This window comes from Xiphias gladius, chromosome 19 (assembly GCF_016859285.1).
Source record: "Xiphias gladius isolate SHS-SW01 ecotype Sanya breed wild chromosome 19, ASM1685928v1, whole genome shotgun sequence".
Classification (NCBI taxonomy): domain Eukaryota; kingdom Metazoa; phylum Chordata; class Actinopteri; order Istiophoriformes; family Xiphiidae; genus Xiphias; species Xiphias gladius.
The window spans coordinates 9,324,068-9,344,673 of NC_053418.1; the positions used below are offsets into that span (position 1 = coordinate 9,324,068).

A 20,606-nucleotide genomic window follows, 5' to 3' on the forward strand; every position below is an offset into this window, starting at 1 on the left:
TTCTGTTCATGACATATTTCCGGGAAAGGCCTACACAATTTGTTACTAATTATAAGGGAATTTGAGAAAGAGTTAGTTGCTAAAGTTATAAAGGTACTCGCTCGTTATAATTAAGATTTAAAAAAAAAAAACAAGACAAAACCAAAAAACTAGATTATGTAATGGATAAGTGAAAAATAATTACCAGAGGTGGATATACATGGGGGTTTCCTTGAAAGAAAAATTCTTAATTTTGATTCTTCGTGACTTTGAACCGCCATACCTTATAGATCTGCCTGGTGATTGGTAAATAGTCGTTCATGCTGCATATTGGTTGATTGGCATACTTGCCTTAAGTTTTCACTGTCATTGGAAATTCTTTAGTTCTGTGTTACAAATTGAGATGATTCAACACATAAAACACTTCTTGCTATAAAATTTCCCTGACTCAATGCTTGTACGTACACACATATTTCTACCTAATTTTCACAAAATGAATGGACTGAGTGTGGACGGTTTCTTATCTAATAAAGAATTTTTGTAAGTCTTTCTAGGAAACTCCGATGGATATTTACCAGCTGTAACAGTGTGGCTGCTATTGTTTTTTCCACCTTGCGAATCTGTGGGTGTCAACATGGCAAAATGTGCTCCTGGAGACACCTACTGTTGCGGGAAACACCACAGAGGCGGTATTGAGTATTGTGGCAGTTGGACAGATTTTGGCACCGCGTTAGCATCACAACTGTGTAAGATAGTCATTAAACTCTACAGATGTGTAGTTGAGATCAAAATGAAGGTCTGGTTCCAAGATGGGTGTGGTCTGACCCATGACTACTACTACGACTAGTACTACACTCACTATTCATTACACTACATTATTACATGAGTGCTCATGTAATAAGGTAGTAATGAAAACTCATGGGTTGGAACGTCAACATGTTGACAGGTGTCGCGGCTCCTGTGATCCCATCGCTGCATGCATGGCCAGATTAACATGTTTGGGAACAGAACAGAAAAAAAAAAAAGAAGACCTACTAAATGGGTACCGCAGCAATTTCGTACTGCACTTTCATGCAGCTGAGGGGCTGAAAAGCTGTTTTGTTTCTGTTCTCCTTAATTCACCTTGGGGGAAAAAAAACAGAACTGTCATGATCAGTGTTGGCGACCAATAAAGACAAAAGACTGCATTCATTCTGTAACATCTTATTAAATAGTTTTAGGAACAAAGAATAAAACATTTTGTTTCTACAATTAGTTTACACAATTTCTCTTCCAGAAGGTTTAGCAAACTTTACTCCATTAAATATACATTTATTTTTTGTTTTTACATCTATTTAAAGTTTGTCAGCTCGATCATTAATTTATACTGGTAATGCGTTAACATGGACAGAAAGCAATGTTAAGAGTAAAAAAATACATTATGAAAAGGTCCTAACAAACAATAGGATTCCACCAAACCACAGATTCAAAATAGGATCAAAATGTATTTACTTCTTAAATAAGTACAACAAAATGGTGCGCTTTCCAGCATGATTTAAGATTAAAATTTATGATTTGTTTCTTACAAATATTTGCTTGAAAAAGAAAGAAAAAAAAACATAAAAATGATGTATAAAAGAACAAAAACATTGAAAAAGATAAAACACTTGATACACAATAGTATATTCTTCAGGTAGCACCCCCTTCAAAATAACTGAAAGGGATTAATGTCTTTATTACACACCTTGTAGTCACCTTCTTAAGAGCAACCTGTTGGTTAAATTGACTTATGTAATTCAAGCCAGAAAACCATCAAAGAGTAGTGTTTGGGCTTGAGAGATACAAGGTGTTTTAACTAACTGGGCTATTTCTGTAACAACTGTTTGAGAAACACATATGCATGTGTAAACTGGAGGGTAAAAGTTTAAAATCAAGAGGAAGTTGTATCTAGGCACAAAATCGTCCAATGTTCATCTCGCTGTCAGTTAATAAGGCAGGTTCACTCAACTGCCAAAGACCAACAGGCTCTTAATAAGGTGGCCAGCTGGTGTCTTCTCCTGCATCCAGAAACAACAGTAAGAATTCCGAGGGGGGGGCAGGTACACTACACATGAGAACACCAATATATTTTCACTGCAGGACTGGAGGAGTTAAACAGTATGTGTGTGTGGAGACAGGGTGTGATGGGAGCAGTAAGTGCTGGTTGCATGAACATGATATGACACAGAAAACAAGGTCACACATTGTCCGCATGAATATTATGTCTGCATGCCATGTACAAGAGAATTGACTACACAGGTGACAAAAAACTGTCCAACTACCCTCCTGCAACTTCCTCTCTAAGCGAGGAAGTTGCAGGAGGCGGTGTGTGCTCTCTGACCTCTAACTGATCATCCCTGCTCCTGGAGCAAGGTTACACAGCATGGGCAAGGAAGCTAAAAACATCAGCTGGTGTGCCAATAACACACAGGTAATTTTACCAACTACCTCACAACACTATTTTTCTTGTCTACAGCTATCCAGCTGCCTGTCCTGAGCACAGCCAACATTTAGATGAGGATGGTGAGGTTTTACATTTACAGTTTCTGCACATGTCAGTGGTCGCTAGCTTGCCTAACCTATTTTGAGACTTCATCACTCTTTATGTTTCTTGGTGATTTAGTCATATCACAAATATAACAAAGATAAAATAACGTTATACCAAATTCCCATCAGATTCTGTGACATAAGGAATTTCCGCTATATTAGCAATGCAAACATTTTAATCTTACTTTATTGCATATTGTATTCTGATAGATGTAACTGAAAATGGTGTCCCTGTAATATTTAGACAGGGTCACAAATTTTAATAGCTGTGATTTTGATGTACTGAGACCTGCGACCAGTCAGATTCTGTGACATTACAGGATCAACAACACGAAAGAGACCAAAATTTGTGCCCCCATATAAATACCTTGTGCGTGTGTGGATGGCATTTATGTTTAATTCAAAGTAAATGACAAAAACATTTACAGTGGCAATATAGCTAGATGAAATTCCTATTCTGTCATTTTGAATACAGTACTGTAGTCTAGCTAAAAGTACATCCAGCAAAGAAGGAACAGAGCAGAGTACAACTGTCTGTAGAAATATTGGATTTTAACCTTGGTCTTGTCCATTTTATCATTCCAGACAGACAGCAGACATCAGTAAGATCAACCTCTGAAGATGAAACCCACCCCTGGGTAACAGGTTAAAAAAAAAAAAAAAAAAAAATTTTTTTATTTTGCCCCCATCAGCGGTTGCACTGGAAATGCTATGTGACCGAATCTCAAGAGTTACGTACAGAGAGATGAGGTCATAAAATGGGGCTATAGCTAGCCATGTTATCAGAGACCAAAGCCCAAAAATATTCAGCACAAAGTGGTTCAGTCTGCAGGTCATCAAAAAAAGAAAACTTCGTACTTGACAATAAATCTGGATAAGATCGCTAGCAACATTTTAGGGTGTCAGGTCAGTGAGTACTTACTCACTCTGACCCTGATCATCTTGGCACCATTACATGTGCAAACACTACTTTTAGTAAAAAGGCCCTGACACTGAATTTTGACTAACTATCCAGTTCAACAATTTAAAAGTGGTTTTTCTCTGTATATCAAACAACATGATATAAATGGAATGAAGTAGGAGCAGCTTACTTCTTACGTTAGAAAACTAACTTTATCAAAAGCTGCTGTCCCTAGGTAAGTTTCTAAATGCACCGACTGGAGCTGAGGCTGAGGGCGGAACCAGTCTTCACAGGGCATGAACAAGTCTAATAATAAATATAATTTCAACATTGTGCAAGAGACAAATAAACCTGCTTCAAGCAATCATTAAACATTGACTTTCTTCTCATAAATAAATAAATAGCTTTAACAAAAGGAGATAAAATGTGAAAAAATTTGGGACAAGATTTCAAACTAATTTTTTAAAGTTTCCCCAACAGCAACTGCCAATGCTAAAGAAAAGTTTTGGTATATGGTTATAGAACAATAGGAACAAATAGAAAATAAAGAGTTTTTAGTATTTTGGTTTAGTCAGAATCTCAGCTGGGCTAAATATTCATCAGTTGTCTTTTAAATGTTATTTTTCTGCTTGTGCTACTTTTATTTCTACATTTACCAAGATTATATATGTTGCAAACTCTTGTATGGTGTTTTTTTAAACTGCTGTTTTTTCTCTCTTAGAGCAGCAGAGGCACACAGTGTGGTCAAACTAGAGACTCGCGCTTCACACCTGGGTCAATAAGGTACAGGCTGCTGATGCTCTGAAATGTTGTTACTCAGCCAACATGTGCTGCCACATCCTGAACTACAACAGACTGCAACAGTGAGAAACATCAGCAGTTACCTAACTGAAATGAGATAAGAGGGGGAGGGTTACGCGTGACAAAGGACGAGAGGAGGAATGTAAGTCATCAGCACCATTAAATAAGAGAAAATTGTTAATGACATCAGCAACAGTCATTATTGGCTGTTGCAAAAAAAACCAAAAAACAAACAATGCACAGTCTGTGAGTCGATCCAGAGAACAAAGAAAAGACAGAAATTTCAACTGATGTCTATTCAAGTATCCCATTCCCGTTCTCTATGCATCATATAATTGTATGTTTGACGGATGAACATGAAGTGTAATAGTGTTGTCTTACAGCCTGTGTCACAGGAATAATGTGGATGTTTTTAATTTGCAATTTTTTTTCCCTCTACTCTCTTTTTATTTTATTAGTCTGTTTCAATCTTATGTGTTGAATGTATGCTCGACTACTTAAAAAGCAAAGTTTAATTGCAAAAAAGACAAAAAAAAAAAAAATTCAACTCTTCAAACTGCTGCTTTTTCATCTGAATACTCCATATCCAAACAAAAACAAAAATCACCACCCTTCTTGGGGCTAACTGAGCACAATGATGGAAATACCACATGGGTTTGGATAGTGGCAGGGGTGTATAATTTATGGTGCAGCTTTTGTAAACTCTGCGTTAACACACATTGCTTCTAAAAATGGAGCAAAACTAACTCCTTGAAATTATGAGAGGAGATCTACATAGAGGATTTAATTGTCCTGTCATTTTACCTTTTTATATCGAGTATTTATGTACACAACGTTTCAAAGTTTCTTTGTCAAGGCCACATGTTTGTGTTACTGTGTGCCATTACCGTAGCTTTTACAAATTCACTGCTGTCATTACCGCAGTACAGGCATTATTAAAAGCTTGTTTCAATTATGTAAGTGCATAAGTGCATTAGAGGAGACATGAAATAAGCCAATTAAGGTCATCAAATAAAAATAAAAACCTTGAAAATTAAATTTGTTCCTTATTGAAGTAAAACAAGTTTAGTCCCATTCGACAGTTAAATGAGTTGCATGTGCGTTCAGGTAAACCAGACTTTTGGTCTCGTTAGTAAATGATGCATAATACTGACACAGTAAAGAGATGTAAACTGGTAGGTTATGGAATTTTTGCCCAATCACGTGGGAGATCTTGCGAGTATCAGCTCTGTACTATATAAAAACGAGAGATTACAGGTTCTTAAGCAAGAAACGAGTGGATGTGATGTGCTACTAAATGGTTGAGGAGTTTTCATCAAGAAATAGGGGAGCGAGCTGTGGAGTGACATTCTTGATTTGAAATCAGGAGGCTGATAGTGCAAAAAATAAATTTCACAATCACTTCGCATGGCTAAGGGCACCTGACAAACCACTTCCATCAGTCTGCATGACCCCCGACGTGCATTTTTGTGCTCAAGCTAGCTTTGGTGATGCTATTGGTGTGTGTGCATGTGTGAATCTCTAATGTATTTTGCATTATGAGTCTAGAGGCAAATGAGTCCAAACAGAAATTTTGCATAATCCTCAACTGACATAATCAAATCTACTGTGCTTTCAGTAGAAAATGTTTTTAAAAAAATGACATGGGCAGTAGAAACTAGTAGTGATTGCAAGTCAGTGTATCATCTAACACTCAGCTTTGATTGTTTGACATCCATCTGTCTCCCTCTGGCTTAAAGTGCTGTAATCTCTTGCTGCACACTGAACACACATACACACACACCAACTATCCTCTGCGTAGTGACATCTTTTATAGCATGCTGTGACTTGCTATAGCATGCTTAAAATAGCATAGTGGGAAGTGGGAAAAGACTGACAAACTATAGAAAACACATACTGACGGGGGTGGGGTTGGTGCATCACATTCTCTTTTCTTCCACACAATACCAAATCCTGCACCGCTTCTGTCCTCCACTCGCCCATCTTTTATCTTAGTGTACCATCCCTTGCTCCCCAAATTCAGACACATGTAGGCCCGCTGGCTATACCCGACTCTCCCCTGGTGCTGTGCCTCCCTCCCCTCCCATTCCTCCTCCCTTCACTGCTTCTCCATGTCCCATTCTGCTCCTGCAGGCTTCCTGTAGCCTCCCCCATTGGTAGCCTGTGAAGGCAGGGCTGATGGGGAGGTACTTGAAGATGGGGTATCTGCGGATGAAGTCCATTCCAAACGGCAGGTCATAGGATCTCATCCCTTCCAGTTCTGCGGCACTGAGACCAGAGCCACGTTTCAGCTTCCTGATGCCTCGTTCTTCAGGGGAACCTGACGAGTAAAAGGGAGGCGAGATTAATCACGAGCTCTTGAAAGTGTAAACCCATCCTAAAGTATAACTTATCATTGCGTTTGCCCATTGATCCTCTAACGCTCATAATAGTCCAGGTAACAGCAGCAGGTTAAGCCTAGACGTCCTTCTCCCGGCCATTTCTTCCAGCTCTCCCAGAGTGATCTTGAGATCATGTAACTGCCCCTGCATGTTCTGCCTTTATAAGTACACCTATACCTGCTTGGCAGTCACAGCCTCTTTAGTAAGACTTCGTTCCTTAAAATGTTTTACATAAACTATCATATCAATCAAACAGTATGATCCAGCCATAAACTTTACAGCACAATTTAAATTCATTTTTAAGGTGCTTAAAAAAAAAAAAAAAAAAAAAAAAAAAAAAAGAATAATATAAAAATTAAAATATATGAAAATATGAAAAACATTGGATTAAAAACACCTTACCAGGAATAGTATTGTCCAAAATGAAAGCGACAGAGCCTCCGACAAACATGGCAGTGGTGAGGAGCACATTCAGCACTTGGTCAACCTCAATTATGCCTGAGAAAGATAAAGGGACAGGAACTTAGTAACTGACTAAAATATGTCGTGGTTTGTATTGGGACTGGAACTGAAAAATGATAGAAACTGACATTATCAGTCTCTTACCAATCTAATTTCAGTTGTGTTAGTATGTTCAGTAAATTAATTCCCTTGAACAGGTTGTCGACAAGTTACTGTGTGTACATGAATCCTTTGTTTGGTTTTTATTCAGAGAATACAGAGGAAGTTGAGTCGGCATTGTTCCACTTAGTTTTAAGTTTTAAGTGATGAAATTAACTATGAAAGACTTTGACTAACAAAACTTTTCAAAGGTTGGAGAGAATTGCAGATGGAGGTGAGCACAGATGACAAAGGTGGTACAGGAAAAAAAAGATGCCAACTTGGTTGTGTACACACACTTTGTTTTGTTCTGTATTATGTTTACTTACGACAAAGCTAAATGCAAATAATGTCAGTAAAAGGAATTGCAGCTTCCAGATTAAATTTGAGCAATATGATGTGTCCATGGCCAACAAGCAAGCAGCAAAAAAAAGGCACACTTGATCAGAGACAGCAGTCAATTACACAAGGATTTGTAATGACATCTTAAAACATCCTGCAGATGGAATGAGATAATGGAAGCTTTATATGGGTTCGCATCTAATGTGTATTACTTCTTTGATAGTCAAAAAGTTGAGAAAGATGTGAAACAGACCCTAATTTTACTTTCGTTTTAAATGCACAAACAAGTTATTAACGACGGAATATGTTAAACAAAAGTTACTGACTCATAACCCATTTATGTTACTTCTGTTTATTGCTAACTACAAATAATAAATAAGAGTTCCATTGCAAGGATGGAGAATCTTTTGCACAGGTATGTTTAAAAATCTTTCCATTAATCTTTACTGAGGTAAAGGTGAAGATGAATCTTCATGTTGAGTTCAGCCCTACTTTGTATACGTGTAGGGATCTCTCCCCTCCACTCACCTGTGACCAGCGGGTTCTGTTTGAGGTAGCTGGGCAGCATCAGACCGAAGAAGATGGAGAAGCCCAGGACGAAGAGGTTCCTGGAGGAGTTGAGGTCGACAAACTGCAGGTTTGACAGTCCCACTGCTGTGATCATGCCAAACAAGGTGCAGAACAGAGCTCCCAGGACAGGGTCCGGCAGTGAGGCAAACAGAGCGCTGAATTTACCCACTAGCCCAAGCAGCAGCATCATGGCGGCTCCATACTGAATCACACGTCTGCTGCCCACCTGGAGGACATGAAACCAGTCAGGGTGAGTCAACGAGAGACGAAATAAAAAGTTTTGATGAGGTGGGGCTCAACCCCAATGCAGCCCCTACAGCCCTGCGCTGCCCACGCTGATCCTGCATGTTAGAGTGGAGGGTTTGCCATATTAGGGGCCAAAACGATCAAACCGTCTATTTTATATCACATGATGATCATTTTGGGGATCTTACAAATTTTCAATTAAACAGTTTATAATATACAGTCATCTAACTTAGAGGCTGAATGAACAAGGCCTTTCATAAACCAAGATGATGGAGGTTTCCTGCTCATGGCAGACAGTGGTAGGTGTGATTGATTAATCATTATCATCATTATAATTATTTTGTCTATAAATGTTAGAAAATTGTGAAAAATGCCCATAACAATTTACGAAAGCTCGTTGTGACTTCTTCAAATTGCTTATCTTGTCCAACCAACAGCTCCAAACCAAAAAAAATACTCAATTAAAAATGATATAAAAACAGTGAAAAGAAAATCCTCTCGTTTAAAATGCTGTTACCAGCAAACGTTTGACATTTTTGCTTCAAAAATATGACATACGATTAATTGATTATCAAAATAGTTTAATTTTTTGCCAATTGACTACTCAATTAAGTAGTTTATTGTTTGAGCTCAAACTTAATTATTTGCACAATTAAACCATCCTGGTAAAAGAAATACAATACCTAAATGGGTACATGCAAAGAAGAATGGAAACCAAAAGGCAAAAATAAAGTCCTCCTTTATAAATGGAAAAAAAACTAACTAAAGAAAAAACAGATGCGTGTTACCTTTGTGATTCCCAGGACACCTATATTTGGACTGGAAGAGGTAGAGCCATTTCCTGTCCCGAAAAGACCATCCAGCACACAGGAAATACCCTCCACAAATATTCCCCTGCAGAGACAGAGGAAATAAAGCCTAACTACAGCATCTGACAGACAGTTAATTGCCCGTGCTATGATTCACAAACAACTGGAGTAATTGGCGAGAAAGAGAGAATATAAACGAGAAACCGAGGACTTACCTGTTGATGGCGTGGATGGGAGGTGGAGGAGCGCAAGAGAGACGAGCGCAGGCGTAGTAATCTCCAATTGACTCGATGATGCTGGCCACCACAGCACTCATCATACCGATCACACCTGCAGCTGTTACAGTAGGAACGCCCCACTGGACTGTAGAGGTAAAAGCACAGTGAGGAACAGCTTCATTTAAATAGAAAACATCGTTAAAAATTTTTTTTTTTTTTTTGCGCTTTATCGCCTTTGGCAGGGGTTTAGCTGTGTTCCATATTTACAAGGTTCATACAGTTTTTATATGAACTTTATACTTTGTTGTGGGGATTTTTAGTTTGATTTCCATAATATTATCTGCCTCTCCCCTAACTATTAACACATTATACTGTATGATGCATAAGCAGACTCATTCGAGTATATACTATTTACTGATCTCTGTCCATAATGTATATATATCAGTTACATTATTGATATATCGCTGTGAATTTTTGTATTTTCTTTTGTTTATGTTGTGTATCCTAGCTACCCCCCCCCCACTATAACTACACAACTAAACAACACTAGTTATTCAGGGTTTCTGCCGGTTCACCAAGTTAAATTTAAGACCTTTTTAATGCCACATAGAATGCAATTTAATACCTGTATCACGATCAAAACAGCAAAAGTATGAAAGAGTGATGGAAACCCCACAGAAACAATACGGCCTAGAATGATTAAAAATTATATCACTTTTTTCAGTAATTGCCAGCAGTGTATTCCAACAACTTCTACTGATATAATTAATGATATTAATGTGACCTGGACCCATATAAGTGGTAGAAAATGGATAGATGAATTAATGAATTGAAAAATGATTAATTAATTTAAGTTCACTGAAGTTTTAGCCAAAATCTTTTTCACTTGTCTATTGTTAGTCACTGAGCCTCCAAGCTACTGTAGCTAGCAGTGACTTGCTGTAGACAGTGTTTGCTAAAAATTTTTATAATTTACATTACTGTAAGTCTTTTTAAATACTTTATTTTTTGAGGAAATTGACTTTAAAAAGATTTATTCTGTACAATTGTTTTTTTTAATATTTATATATTTATAGACTGAATCTGATCTAAACTTAAACTGTCACATCACTGAGATTATTATTCTTCACAACTATCAGAATATGTAAGATGTGGGGAAGTCAAAGTCAAAGGAAACTGTCTACTGCACATATAATGTATCGGGACTGAATAAAAGCAAAAGAAACCACAGTTCTACTTTGAAGTCAATGAAATGGTGCTCATCATTTTCTGTTTCTGACACAGCGTGGTTATCTGACCAATCAGTGCAAATGAAACCTGTCCACACTACCACTACCTGCAGCTGGGTCGATTCCAGCTAATGGAGACCAGGCATGAGATCGACAATCCTATCCAACACCTCCTTCTTCCTCTTCCTCCGCATAAACACACTTACAGGGATATGGGATCTTAAACCACGGTGCAGCTGTGAGGATTCCTTGACGTGCATCTGTACGGGCATAGAAACCATACTTGTCCTTCTCCGGCGGGAAAACGTCAGTTACAGTGAAAATGAAGCACAACAGCCATGACACCAGGATGGCCATGATGATCTGAGTTCAAGAAAAAATAAAACACTAATGAGATATTCACATTAAAGCCAAAATGAAAAGCTAAAATAAAACAAAATTAGATAATAAGAATATTAATCATAAAAAATATTAATATTAAGTTTTGTCTAAGGTCAAAACACAGGTGAGGGAGGTTTGGGTGGAGGTTAACAGTATATCACACGCTACATTCACCAGACCAAACCCAGGTCTGAGTGATCCATTCTGTACTCTGAACTACACCCTGCCCATATATGTCGTTTTTACTCTGAAATATTGCAGCAGGTAAGGACTTTAACTTGCATTTCAATATGTCTTTGAATTAGAATTATTATTTTATCAAATTTAAAATTTTGAAGGTTAAAAGTGTTTCACCGTGTTGCCATCTTCCAAAGCTATGGTATGTTGGCTGCAACAAGATTACGTCCTTTAACATTTTTACAGTTAAGACTGACCCAATAAAAAGCAATAGAGCAATGGGAAGCCTTTTGAGGAGGCAGGTTTAAATCACACTGGTAGGAAACTTTGATGTGAATTTAAGAGGTTTTATTTTTTAATATATCACCAGCAGAGGGCACGAAAAGACTGATTTATACCCTGCACAGAGGCATGCAAAGGGAAAACCTCTTAACCTCCCACGGAGGAATGAGATTAGTCTGTTGAGTAGTTTGTGACTTAGATGGTAACACAGTTTGTGGTGGAGACAGGGGGGCATAGTTGTAAAGAAACCAAGGTCAAATCCTTAGAAGAGTCCAGAATATTTACTAAGAAAAAGGAATCAAGAAGTGGAGCCCTGACAGAGTTTGTGCAAAAGGCAAAAAGCTGAGTTATGTATGTACATTTATGTTTAAAGTTATGTACTTACAGGAAACATTTTGAAGACTTGAAGCCTATAGGAAGTCCAGCCTTTCTTGGCTTTGTAGATCGGGAGAGGGAAGTGAACGTTTCTGGCATACTGAGAGAAGAGCAGCACCAAGAAGATAGTCCTGCAGACAGAAAATCCTCCTGAGTTTGGTGGATCACAGTCAGAGAGTGGTGTCTTATTATTTAATGCACTGTATATTCTCCTGTAATGGAACTAATCCTGTATGAACATGTTCCTCCTGTTTATATCTGACTAGGACCCCAGAGGCTTTAGAGCCAGGCAGTTATGCTAACTGCCTGAGAAGGAGCGAATCAGTGGCAATTACAGGTACATACCCTCTGTCCCTGTGGAGAGAGAGAAGAGGTCCTCCGGCCACAGGGTAAACAGCCATGACACAGCAGGAACTGATGTCCCATCACCTGAATATCACAGCTTTGAAGTAGATCTTCGCCTATGAGTCGGACCTCTCTACTTTTTTAGTCTACATGATCCGGTAAATTATTTTGAGTAAAAGAAGTACTCTCTTTCTGTCCTTCCTCTTATCTGCACATCTCATTGCAAAAATATTCTCTGTAAAAGGAGGATATCTATAAAGTTTATTTTGCTGATGCAGTCAACATAAATCAGTTAAGTGAATGAGCTCCAACCTACTGTGTAAATGCTCATCTTTGTACAATAGCTAAACCTGTCAAACCACTCCTGCAGCAGTTTTCACCACAGCTATTCATTTTGTGCTCACTTTATTCCCAGGTCTTTCTCTCGCCAAAAAACTGCTCACACACTTTGACAGAGATCCATCTGAATCACGGTCACCAGAACATAACCAACATACATTTAATTATTTTAGATTTTAGATGTTTTTGTTGACACCTGAATGTACATTTCTTTGCATGAGAGTCTTTACTTACAGCATAGCAATGCCCCAGTGTTTTCCAGCCCTCTCCCCTGCAGCCTGGAAACCAGACAGGCCGATGAGGGCTACGGTGGGGGTGATGGTCAGAGGTCCGATGTACTTCAGCAGGATCCCGGGCAGACCCAGTGCTCCGATACACACTTCGACCAGGGAGGACACGATGATAGCCCCCTGGATCTGACAGAACAAGGGAAATAAGTCAATGAAAAAGACGTCTTTAGAATGAGTCTGTGGATCTACCCACTTAAACACTGCTGCAGGTTTAAATTATGTTCACTTTGAAATCAACAACCCAAGTCCATTAGGCACTGGTGCATGTTTAGAGGGACACAAGATGATGTTGACTGAAGCAACTGCAAGTACATCTCAATTAAACACTTAAATTAATGCTTGCATCTTGCAAAATTACATCAGGATTTCCCACAGCATTTCGTAAAGGAGGCGCCACGCTTCAACTGAAATAAACTGCTTCTGCTAACGTCAGAAGAAATTCTTGTTTTTTATGAACTATAATACTAGGGTTATTAAGCTTCCGGCAAAACGAACAGTGGCACTAAATCACGCAGAAAAAGGCCACATACTTTATGAATGAGGCGACTGTTAGAACCATCCTATATTAACTACACTGATCATGAGACAAAATGTGTCAGCACTTATCAATCACATCGTACATTTGCTTGGCAGTAATTAAACACCTCAGCTAACCAATTTCCTGGAGGAAATCCTGTACAACCTTTGTCTCATCTTTAGCTAAATAATATCTGAAATTAAATTCATGTATCAATAATAAAGACAAGCGAGATTTTGTTTGCACCATGGTTGGTGAAGATGGGATTACAGAATCACCAGTGATCGGGTTTTCATTTGATACTTCTGATTGATAATCCCATTTGTCCTGTCTTTATCCGTCTTCCTTTTCTCTTCTATCACTCATGCATCACACAAAAAAAAAAACCTTACTTAACTGGCTTACGCAAATGGAAAAGGTTCATACAAATTAACAGCTCTTGTCACACAAAGCCATATCCTGCAGCCACATATAGACAATGATGTTCCTATTTTGGCGTCTGAAGAAAATTCTTCTAAAAAGTGCAACTGTTCAAACATTAGCTTTAAAAAAAAAAAAAAAAAAAAAAAAAAAATTCTTATTCAACAGTTGCGCAATAATTGCATAAGATGTTATTCAAGGTCAATTGTATAACATCCTATGCTCAATGCCATTTAAATGCCCTTAAGCATCAATATTTGAATTCAGCTTCTTTCATTCATTACTGCAAACATACTACCCCCTCGACAAGGATATGTTTTAGAGCAAAATTTTGTAATCGTCTAACATATATCTAGTATTGCCATCTCCTTTTTTTCTCTCTTTTTTTCTAAAGCTTCCTGCCCCTGTTTCCTTACTATTCACCTCTCAAGTCTGTGTGAGTTTTCATTTGTCATTTTGTTGCCTCACCTCTCGTATCCTGGGATGCCAGATGTGCTCTGTGTGGAGGAGCTCTGTGCTGTTCAATACTGGAACTTCAGGTTGTGCAAAAAAACAGGGAGATGAGAGTTAAAATAAGAGAACTTAATAAATTCACTCTGTGAATCATAACTCAAGTCATTAATCAGACACACATGAATCTCCCATTTTGGGCCATTTATTTACATGCTGTCTTTGATGCAGACAGCAGTTGCGGTTGGGGGTAAAGTAAAAAAAGACATAATAACCCACAGTTTACATCACAATGTTATATCACATGGAAATGTCTGTATTGAATAACTCAAGAGAGAAGAATGAGAAACAAAAGAGAAGGGGAGTTACCTGTATTATTACACTTCCATTTGTCCAGTGAGAGGATGGCTCTGGCTGGTGCGAGGAAGGCAAAAGCACTGGCCTGGAACAAAGGCAACCTAAACACAAGAAAAGAATTGTTTAGAAATTATGTTAGCCTGAATGATCAATCAAATGTTCAACAGAGGGACTGTTAAAATTTAGTAGCAAGCACGGCGATTATCTGTGTAGAACCACCAATGATAAGTGCTTCAATTGTCATCACTTTTCTTGTTAGTTATTATTCCCATTTATTTTAACATCATTCACTTTGTGGAGTGTGAGAATCCTCCTGGCCTGAGGTCAGTTAAACACAGGATTTCCTCCCTTTTCACTCAAACCTCCTATCACCCAACTCATGCACTTAGTGAACTCAAACATTTCATATTTTCTGCAATGGCCATTTTATGAGCGATTAGGACAACGGTATAAACCGCTCTTCAGTATGGCTGACCTTTACAAATTACAACTGTAACAAGCAGTAATGACAGAAGATGGATATCTTAAGAGCAGATGAGATAATAAATCAATAAATAAATCAACTGTAAATACGTCATATTAGTGAAAATGGCAAGGGTGGAAATAAAAAAAAAGGTGTAAATCAGCTGCAAAAGGGACAGAGGACATTTATTTTTATAAAGAAAGAGGAACTGAGCATTCATAAGAAAGCACTATGAATCTGTAGTAAACCCGTTTGTTTTGATCAAAAAGTTTCGCTTGCGTTCTGACTTCAAACCAAATTCCAAATCGGACTTTTTTCTGGTCAAATAACCTGATGAAACAAAGATCAGATTGAGATTTACACATTGTTTATTTAAAAGAAATTTGTGGTTTGAAGACAGTGTGAATTCAGTAGTCTTTAACTAAAGTGGTTTTCCAAAAGCTATACACCAAAAAAAAAAAAAAAAAAAAAACTGTATGATTTGTGTATAAGCACCTTCTTTTGTACAGCTGTTGTTTTAAAGTTATTTCCAATGTGTTTAAAAAGCCAAATTAATAGAAATATTAAACAGAAAATATACTTTAGAAACTAGCTGTCTCAAGATTTAAGAAATTTATACTTGACACTTCAAGTAAGGTAGTTTGATTCCCTGTATTTACTGGGGGGCGGCAATCACAAATTTCTGCTGAGCTACAATGAAAACAGTACTTTTTCCCCAGCTACTGCTGAGCGCCTGTGAAAGCTTGTGGTTATACTAGGCAGCTTGAGGCTGTACAGTTCTATGTTTTAAAGTTGTAGGCATCAGAGAGAGATGGGAGGTAAGTTCCTTACCAGAGAGGCGTCATATTGGTCCCAAAAATCATTCTACAGCATTAAAAGTGACCCAAACACATAGCCAGAGTCATAAAGAACGGTTTTCAGAGACAAGAACTAGGAGTCCTGCAACATATGGTCTGGTCTTCACAAAGCCCTGATCTCAAATTCACAGAGTCTGTCTGGGATTACATGAAGAGACATAAGACACTTACAAGGCCTAAATCCACAGGAGAACTGTGGCAACTTTTCCAAGATACTTAGAAAAAACTACCTGCCAAGTACCTTGAAGAACTGTGTGCTAGTGTACCAAAGAGAACTGGTGCCGTTTTAAAGAGTGATCACACTAAATATTGATTTGATTTAGGTTTTTCTGTTTACTGCACTTTGTATGAAGTTAATAGATAAATAAAAACTATTCATGGCATTATTTTTGGAAGCATCCTCATCTTTTTTTTTTGTGCCTAAAACTTTCACACTACTGTAATTTAAGTAAAACGTATGGAAAATAGAAAAACTTTGCTGAAAAAAAAAAAAAAAAAGACAATCAGTCTACTTTACCAAACACGCATATGTATGCAAGTACACTCTACAAAGAGTGAGTGTACATGCATTTGTGCTTTTTCCTCATTGACCTCACTTGTCACCATGACTCATCAAACCACACAGTATTTATCTCCCTCCTGCCATCGCTTTACTGCTGTGCACAAGTTCTTTTGTCTCTCTCTCTCTTCTACGTTGGCACTGAGGTACAATACACATTTCAGGAAAGGCAGCAGCATATGAGAAAACACAACAACATTTCAGATGACAGAAAAGGTTGGACAACACTCCCCTTTTGTGTCAGAACCCAGGTCCCTGATGACAGTTCAGTGTTGCTTCCTGTTAATATTGTGTACTACTCTCAGCGCGGTCCTTGCACAAATTTTAAACTGAGATTGAAATCATAAGGGAATATTTTAAAAAAAAGGACATTCTTATGATGTAATTCTCCATATGCTTTCAACATATCATGACATTAAAATGTCCCGTGGAACCCTGAAATCACCCTTGAAAGAATTAGGGAAAAGAACGACACACTATAGAGAAGAAGCAGGAGCAGGAAACTGGCCAATCATTTAGGCCTTTGGCTTTATTGAAAAAGCTACACAAGTGAGTTAGTCATCTAAGGGAGCTAAGTGTAGCTGACGATCCTGGTCAACTCTAACACGCCCAAGAGCGTCATCAGTTGACTGACAGTGAAACAACCAATCACAGCAGTGCAGAGTTTAGAGCGTCCCTCCAGCTGATCCACTCTAGCGCTAACGCACCGCAACACATCCACTGAATAAACTCTGAATGATTTGGGTTCCGTCCAATGCCTGTTATTCGTTTTAGACTTTAGTGAATTTAAAAGTTAATCTAATTTAAGTCTTTGCTAATATTGTGGACTTTGTCCCCTGCACTTACACTGACATCTTATTATGAAGAATCTTTTCATGGCCAGTAAGAATAGGAGGGATGAGCACATCAATCACTTCTAGGTGACATCCGGTATATTTTCTATATACGCACACAGGTATAGACCATTGTAGTTACAATATGGTGGTAATCCTCCCATCATCGTTCTCTTTCCCCTGTTTTCCTCCTGTCCCTCCCTCTGTTCCCATTTGTTGGCATTTCTCAGGAGACAGTCTAGGCACTGTCTGTGTCTCCTCAGCTCAGCACTGCCTTTGAGAGAGTTTAGGCTTTTGGTGTGACAGGAATGTCACTTATGTTGAAGCCAAGACCAGACTCAGCTGTGTCTTTCTTTGTGTCAGAGAGTGAGTAAGAACTGTGTAAGAGACAGAGAAAGACTAAATTTTAACTTGAGAGCCATCAGCCTCTGCCAGAGTTGTCTATAGGCTTGACTGAAGAAGATTTCCCTGTTGCTGTTTGGACAAGGCAAAAATTAAGAAGCATCTAAGCTTTTTTTAAATTACCAAATGTTTAGAGAACATCTAAATGTAAAATCCGTCTATATAAAGTTTCACGATTTATATTCCAGTTGCAGTTTAAGCATTGTTTATTAATACTGGGTGAGTATTACTCATTGTGAGGACAACTACTACTAAAAATTAAAGATCTGTGGCTCTGGAGGAGCTTTGTCAAGTCTGAAAAAGCAACCCAGATAATGTCTCTTTGGGGCGATCTCCAAGTGACACTTCATGATCATCAGATCATGAAGTGTCACTTGGATCATCATCCTCCTTGGGCTGCCACAAAATTAAATATCTGAAATGTAATAACTTGAATGAACTTGCAGTCTATAAATGCAACAGACCGAAGTATTTTGCCTTTAGATTCACTATAAGCTTGACCTATTGCATGCCCTATTCTATTGGTAATGATCAGTAAACAACCTTAAGAAATAAAAACGGAGGAATTCACTAGCGAGCGAAGATGTGCTGCCTGGGTAATCGCAAAACCAAAGTATCTGAGAAGCCGTGTGTGGAAGTATTTTGGGTTCATTGTACATGGCAAAATTACAGACAATGAGGTGGTTGTTAGTAGACTGTCTGAAAAGCAGCTGCCTTACTCTACGACAACAACAAATCTGAAGACTCATGTGCTACCAGCTGGGTGGCAAGCATACGCCATATGGGGTTGTGTTCAAATTAGTTCAAGCAAATTACGTGTTGGTTGGAATTCATCTGAACTTGACTTTTTGAAAACGTGACAGCCCTCGTACCTCCAGTGCCATTGGTGGAGGTAAAGGCTGAAGAACTCGACACAAGATAAAAATTAAGATCATCCTTTTGTTGTGCAGGTGCCCGTATCTGGCACCTGCTTTGGTTATGTAAAGCCCATCAGAATTGAAAATTATTTTTATGATGAACTGGACAGTTTTTATGTTGCCAGATATTGAGTTTCCTGACTTGTTCCTTATTTACACTAACCAAAGCCTGAAGGCAAACCAGAGCCCTGATGTTTGGTCTAACCTCAAAGCGGTGAAAACAGTGACAGATTTGTCACCAAAATCAAAGTCAAGGAAAATCTTGTTGTATGCATAACACAGTTCAAAGGCAACAAAGATTAAGTTGCTGAGAACGATAAGATGTAGAAGAACTGATAAAAATGGCAAACAGATGTCCAAGTTTTCCTGAATCTGTTTTTTCAGCAAATTGTACCATTTAAACCGTAAACTGTGTTTATAACGAATTTTTATGTTTGACATTAAATGAATGATAACACTTTGAGCATGGCATTTTTTCCTCATGGGGATCTTCAATCAATCAGTCCTACTGAGTTAGAGGCCTTTTCCACGGGTGGCTCACTTTTTTTTACCACCACATATTAAAGAAAGGTTTCTCTGAGCTTCACACTCAGTGTTTCAGTAAGAAAACATACAAGTAGACAGGATGGTGTTGCACACTATTTTCATTGAGGCATCAGTCAAGGCCATCGAGTTAGTGTCAAAAAGAACAGCGAGTGACTGTGTCTGTCTGGATTTGTCTGAATGAGGTGTTATGGCAGCTGCAGCACTGAGAATCTGCCACACTGTGATCAAAAGATAAAGGTTTATTACAAAAATGGAAACAGCGAGTTTACCTCACTGCACTGCTCTTCTTTTATGAAAGAAAAATAACACCTCATGCCAACATGACTTGAGTTTCATTAAAACACCAGTCCAATATACGGGATAATATCCATGGCCGCAGTTGTTATTTTATTGGCGAATGATTGGACTGATAAATCTCTCAGGGATGAAGCAGGTGAATCACTGATTACGAAACACACACAAACCGGATAACAATATGCGCGATCAACATTATGAATGTGTAAGAATAAGATTAAACTGAAAACAAAAGGTGGTGAACTGCAGAGATGAACAGATTTCAGATAACAAATCAACGCATGAGGAAGACTGAGCACATCGAGGTACGGCGTGGACAGAGAGGAAGAAGAAAAAAAAAAAAAAAGACATGAGGAGGAAGGCGGAATGTGTGTGTAAGCAGGCAGCGGTGTGGCATGAGGTGCTAATAAGGTGTCTCTGATTTACAGAATGTGATAAATGTGGGAGAAACTGGGTCAAATGAGGTACTGCTGATATGTGCATACTGATATGACTGAAAGCAGGCACTTTCCTCTTGGTTAATAGGCCACCGACAAAGTCATATCTGTGTGTTTTAATCGACTGTAGCCTTGGTGTAATTCACACTGCTTGCCTAGAAGTGATGCAATACTTTAACCACATGTAGCTCACTCCTCTGACATGCAGTAAAAATGCCCCATGTTTTTAGTTTCTGGAATTTCTTTAGCTGCTGTTCTGTAGTCTCAGATGAGAAATTACAATCTACTTCTGGGAAGCTGACTTCTACGCTAAAAAAAAGAGCAGCTGACAACTGCAGTAATATGAAAAAAAACGAGAATAAAAATCTCTTTTAGAAAGTCATAACTATACTATATGCTGGCTCTATTTGACTGCGAGGTACGCTTAATGCAAACTCATATTTAAAACCGACTTTTTTGCAGTTCTGGGAAAGTACCATAACAAAAAAAAAAGGATGTGTAAGCATCCACTTAAATGCGTGCAAACACACACTTAAACCCACTCCAGAGTGACATGAAGGGGAAGGGTGGAGAATGACAAATGTCCTGTTGACAATGGCCTTTGTCTTTAAGTGGTATTGCATGACGAGAAAGAAAGGGGAAGAAAGTCTTTGCCGGGTCCACCAAATTATATTTAAGACTCTTAATATTTCATAGAACTCAATACTTTTTTCACTGTTATCCT

At 38.3% G+C, this 20,606-nt stretch overlaps 1 protein-coding gene across 4 annotated transcripts in view; it reads right to left on the reverse strand.

The window, feature by feature from the left end:
- Positions 1-1,174: 1,174 nt before the first annotated feature.
- The window catches only part of slc23a2 (solute carrier family 23 member 2), a 46,537-nt gene continuing 27,105 nt past the window's right edge, over positions 1,175-20,606 (reverse strand). For all 4 annotated transcript variants that reach the window (XM_040155180.1, XM_040155181.1, XM_040155179.1 and 1 more), the window contains 10 exons: positions 14,587-14,675; positions 14,236-14,300; positions 12,775-12,956; positions 11,867-11,987; positions 10,848-11,004; positions 9,410-9,557; positions 9,174-9,279; positions 8,098-8,365; positions 7,030-7,125; positions 1,175-6,566 (listed from right to left, as the gene is read on the reverse strand). In XM_040155180.1, the coding sequence (XP_040011114.1) occupies positions 6,289-6,566; positions 7,030-7,125; positions 8,098-8,365; positions 9,174-9,279; positions 9,410-9,557; positions 10,848-11,004; positions 11,867-11,987; positions 12,775-12,956; positions 14,236-14,300; positions 14,587-14,675 (1,510 nt within the window). In that variant the 3' untranslated portion in view covers positions 1,175-6,288. The remainder of the gene's footprint in view (positions 6,567-7,029; positions 7,126-8,097; positions 8,366-9,173; positions 9,280-9,409; positions 9,558-10,847; positions 11,005-11,866; positions 11,988-12,774; positions 12,957-14,235; positions 14,301-14,586; positions 14,676-20,606) is intronic.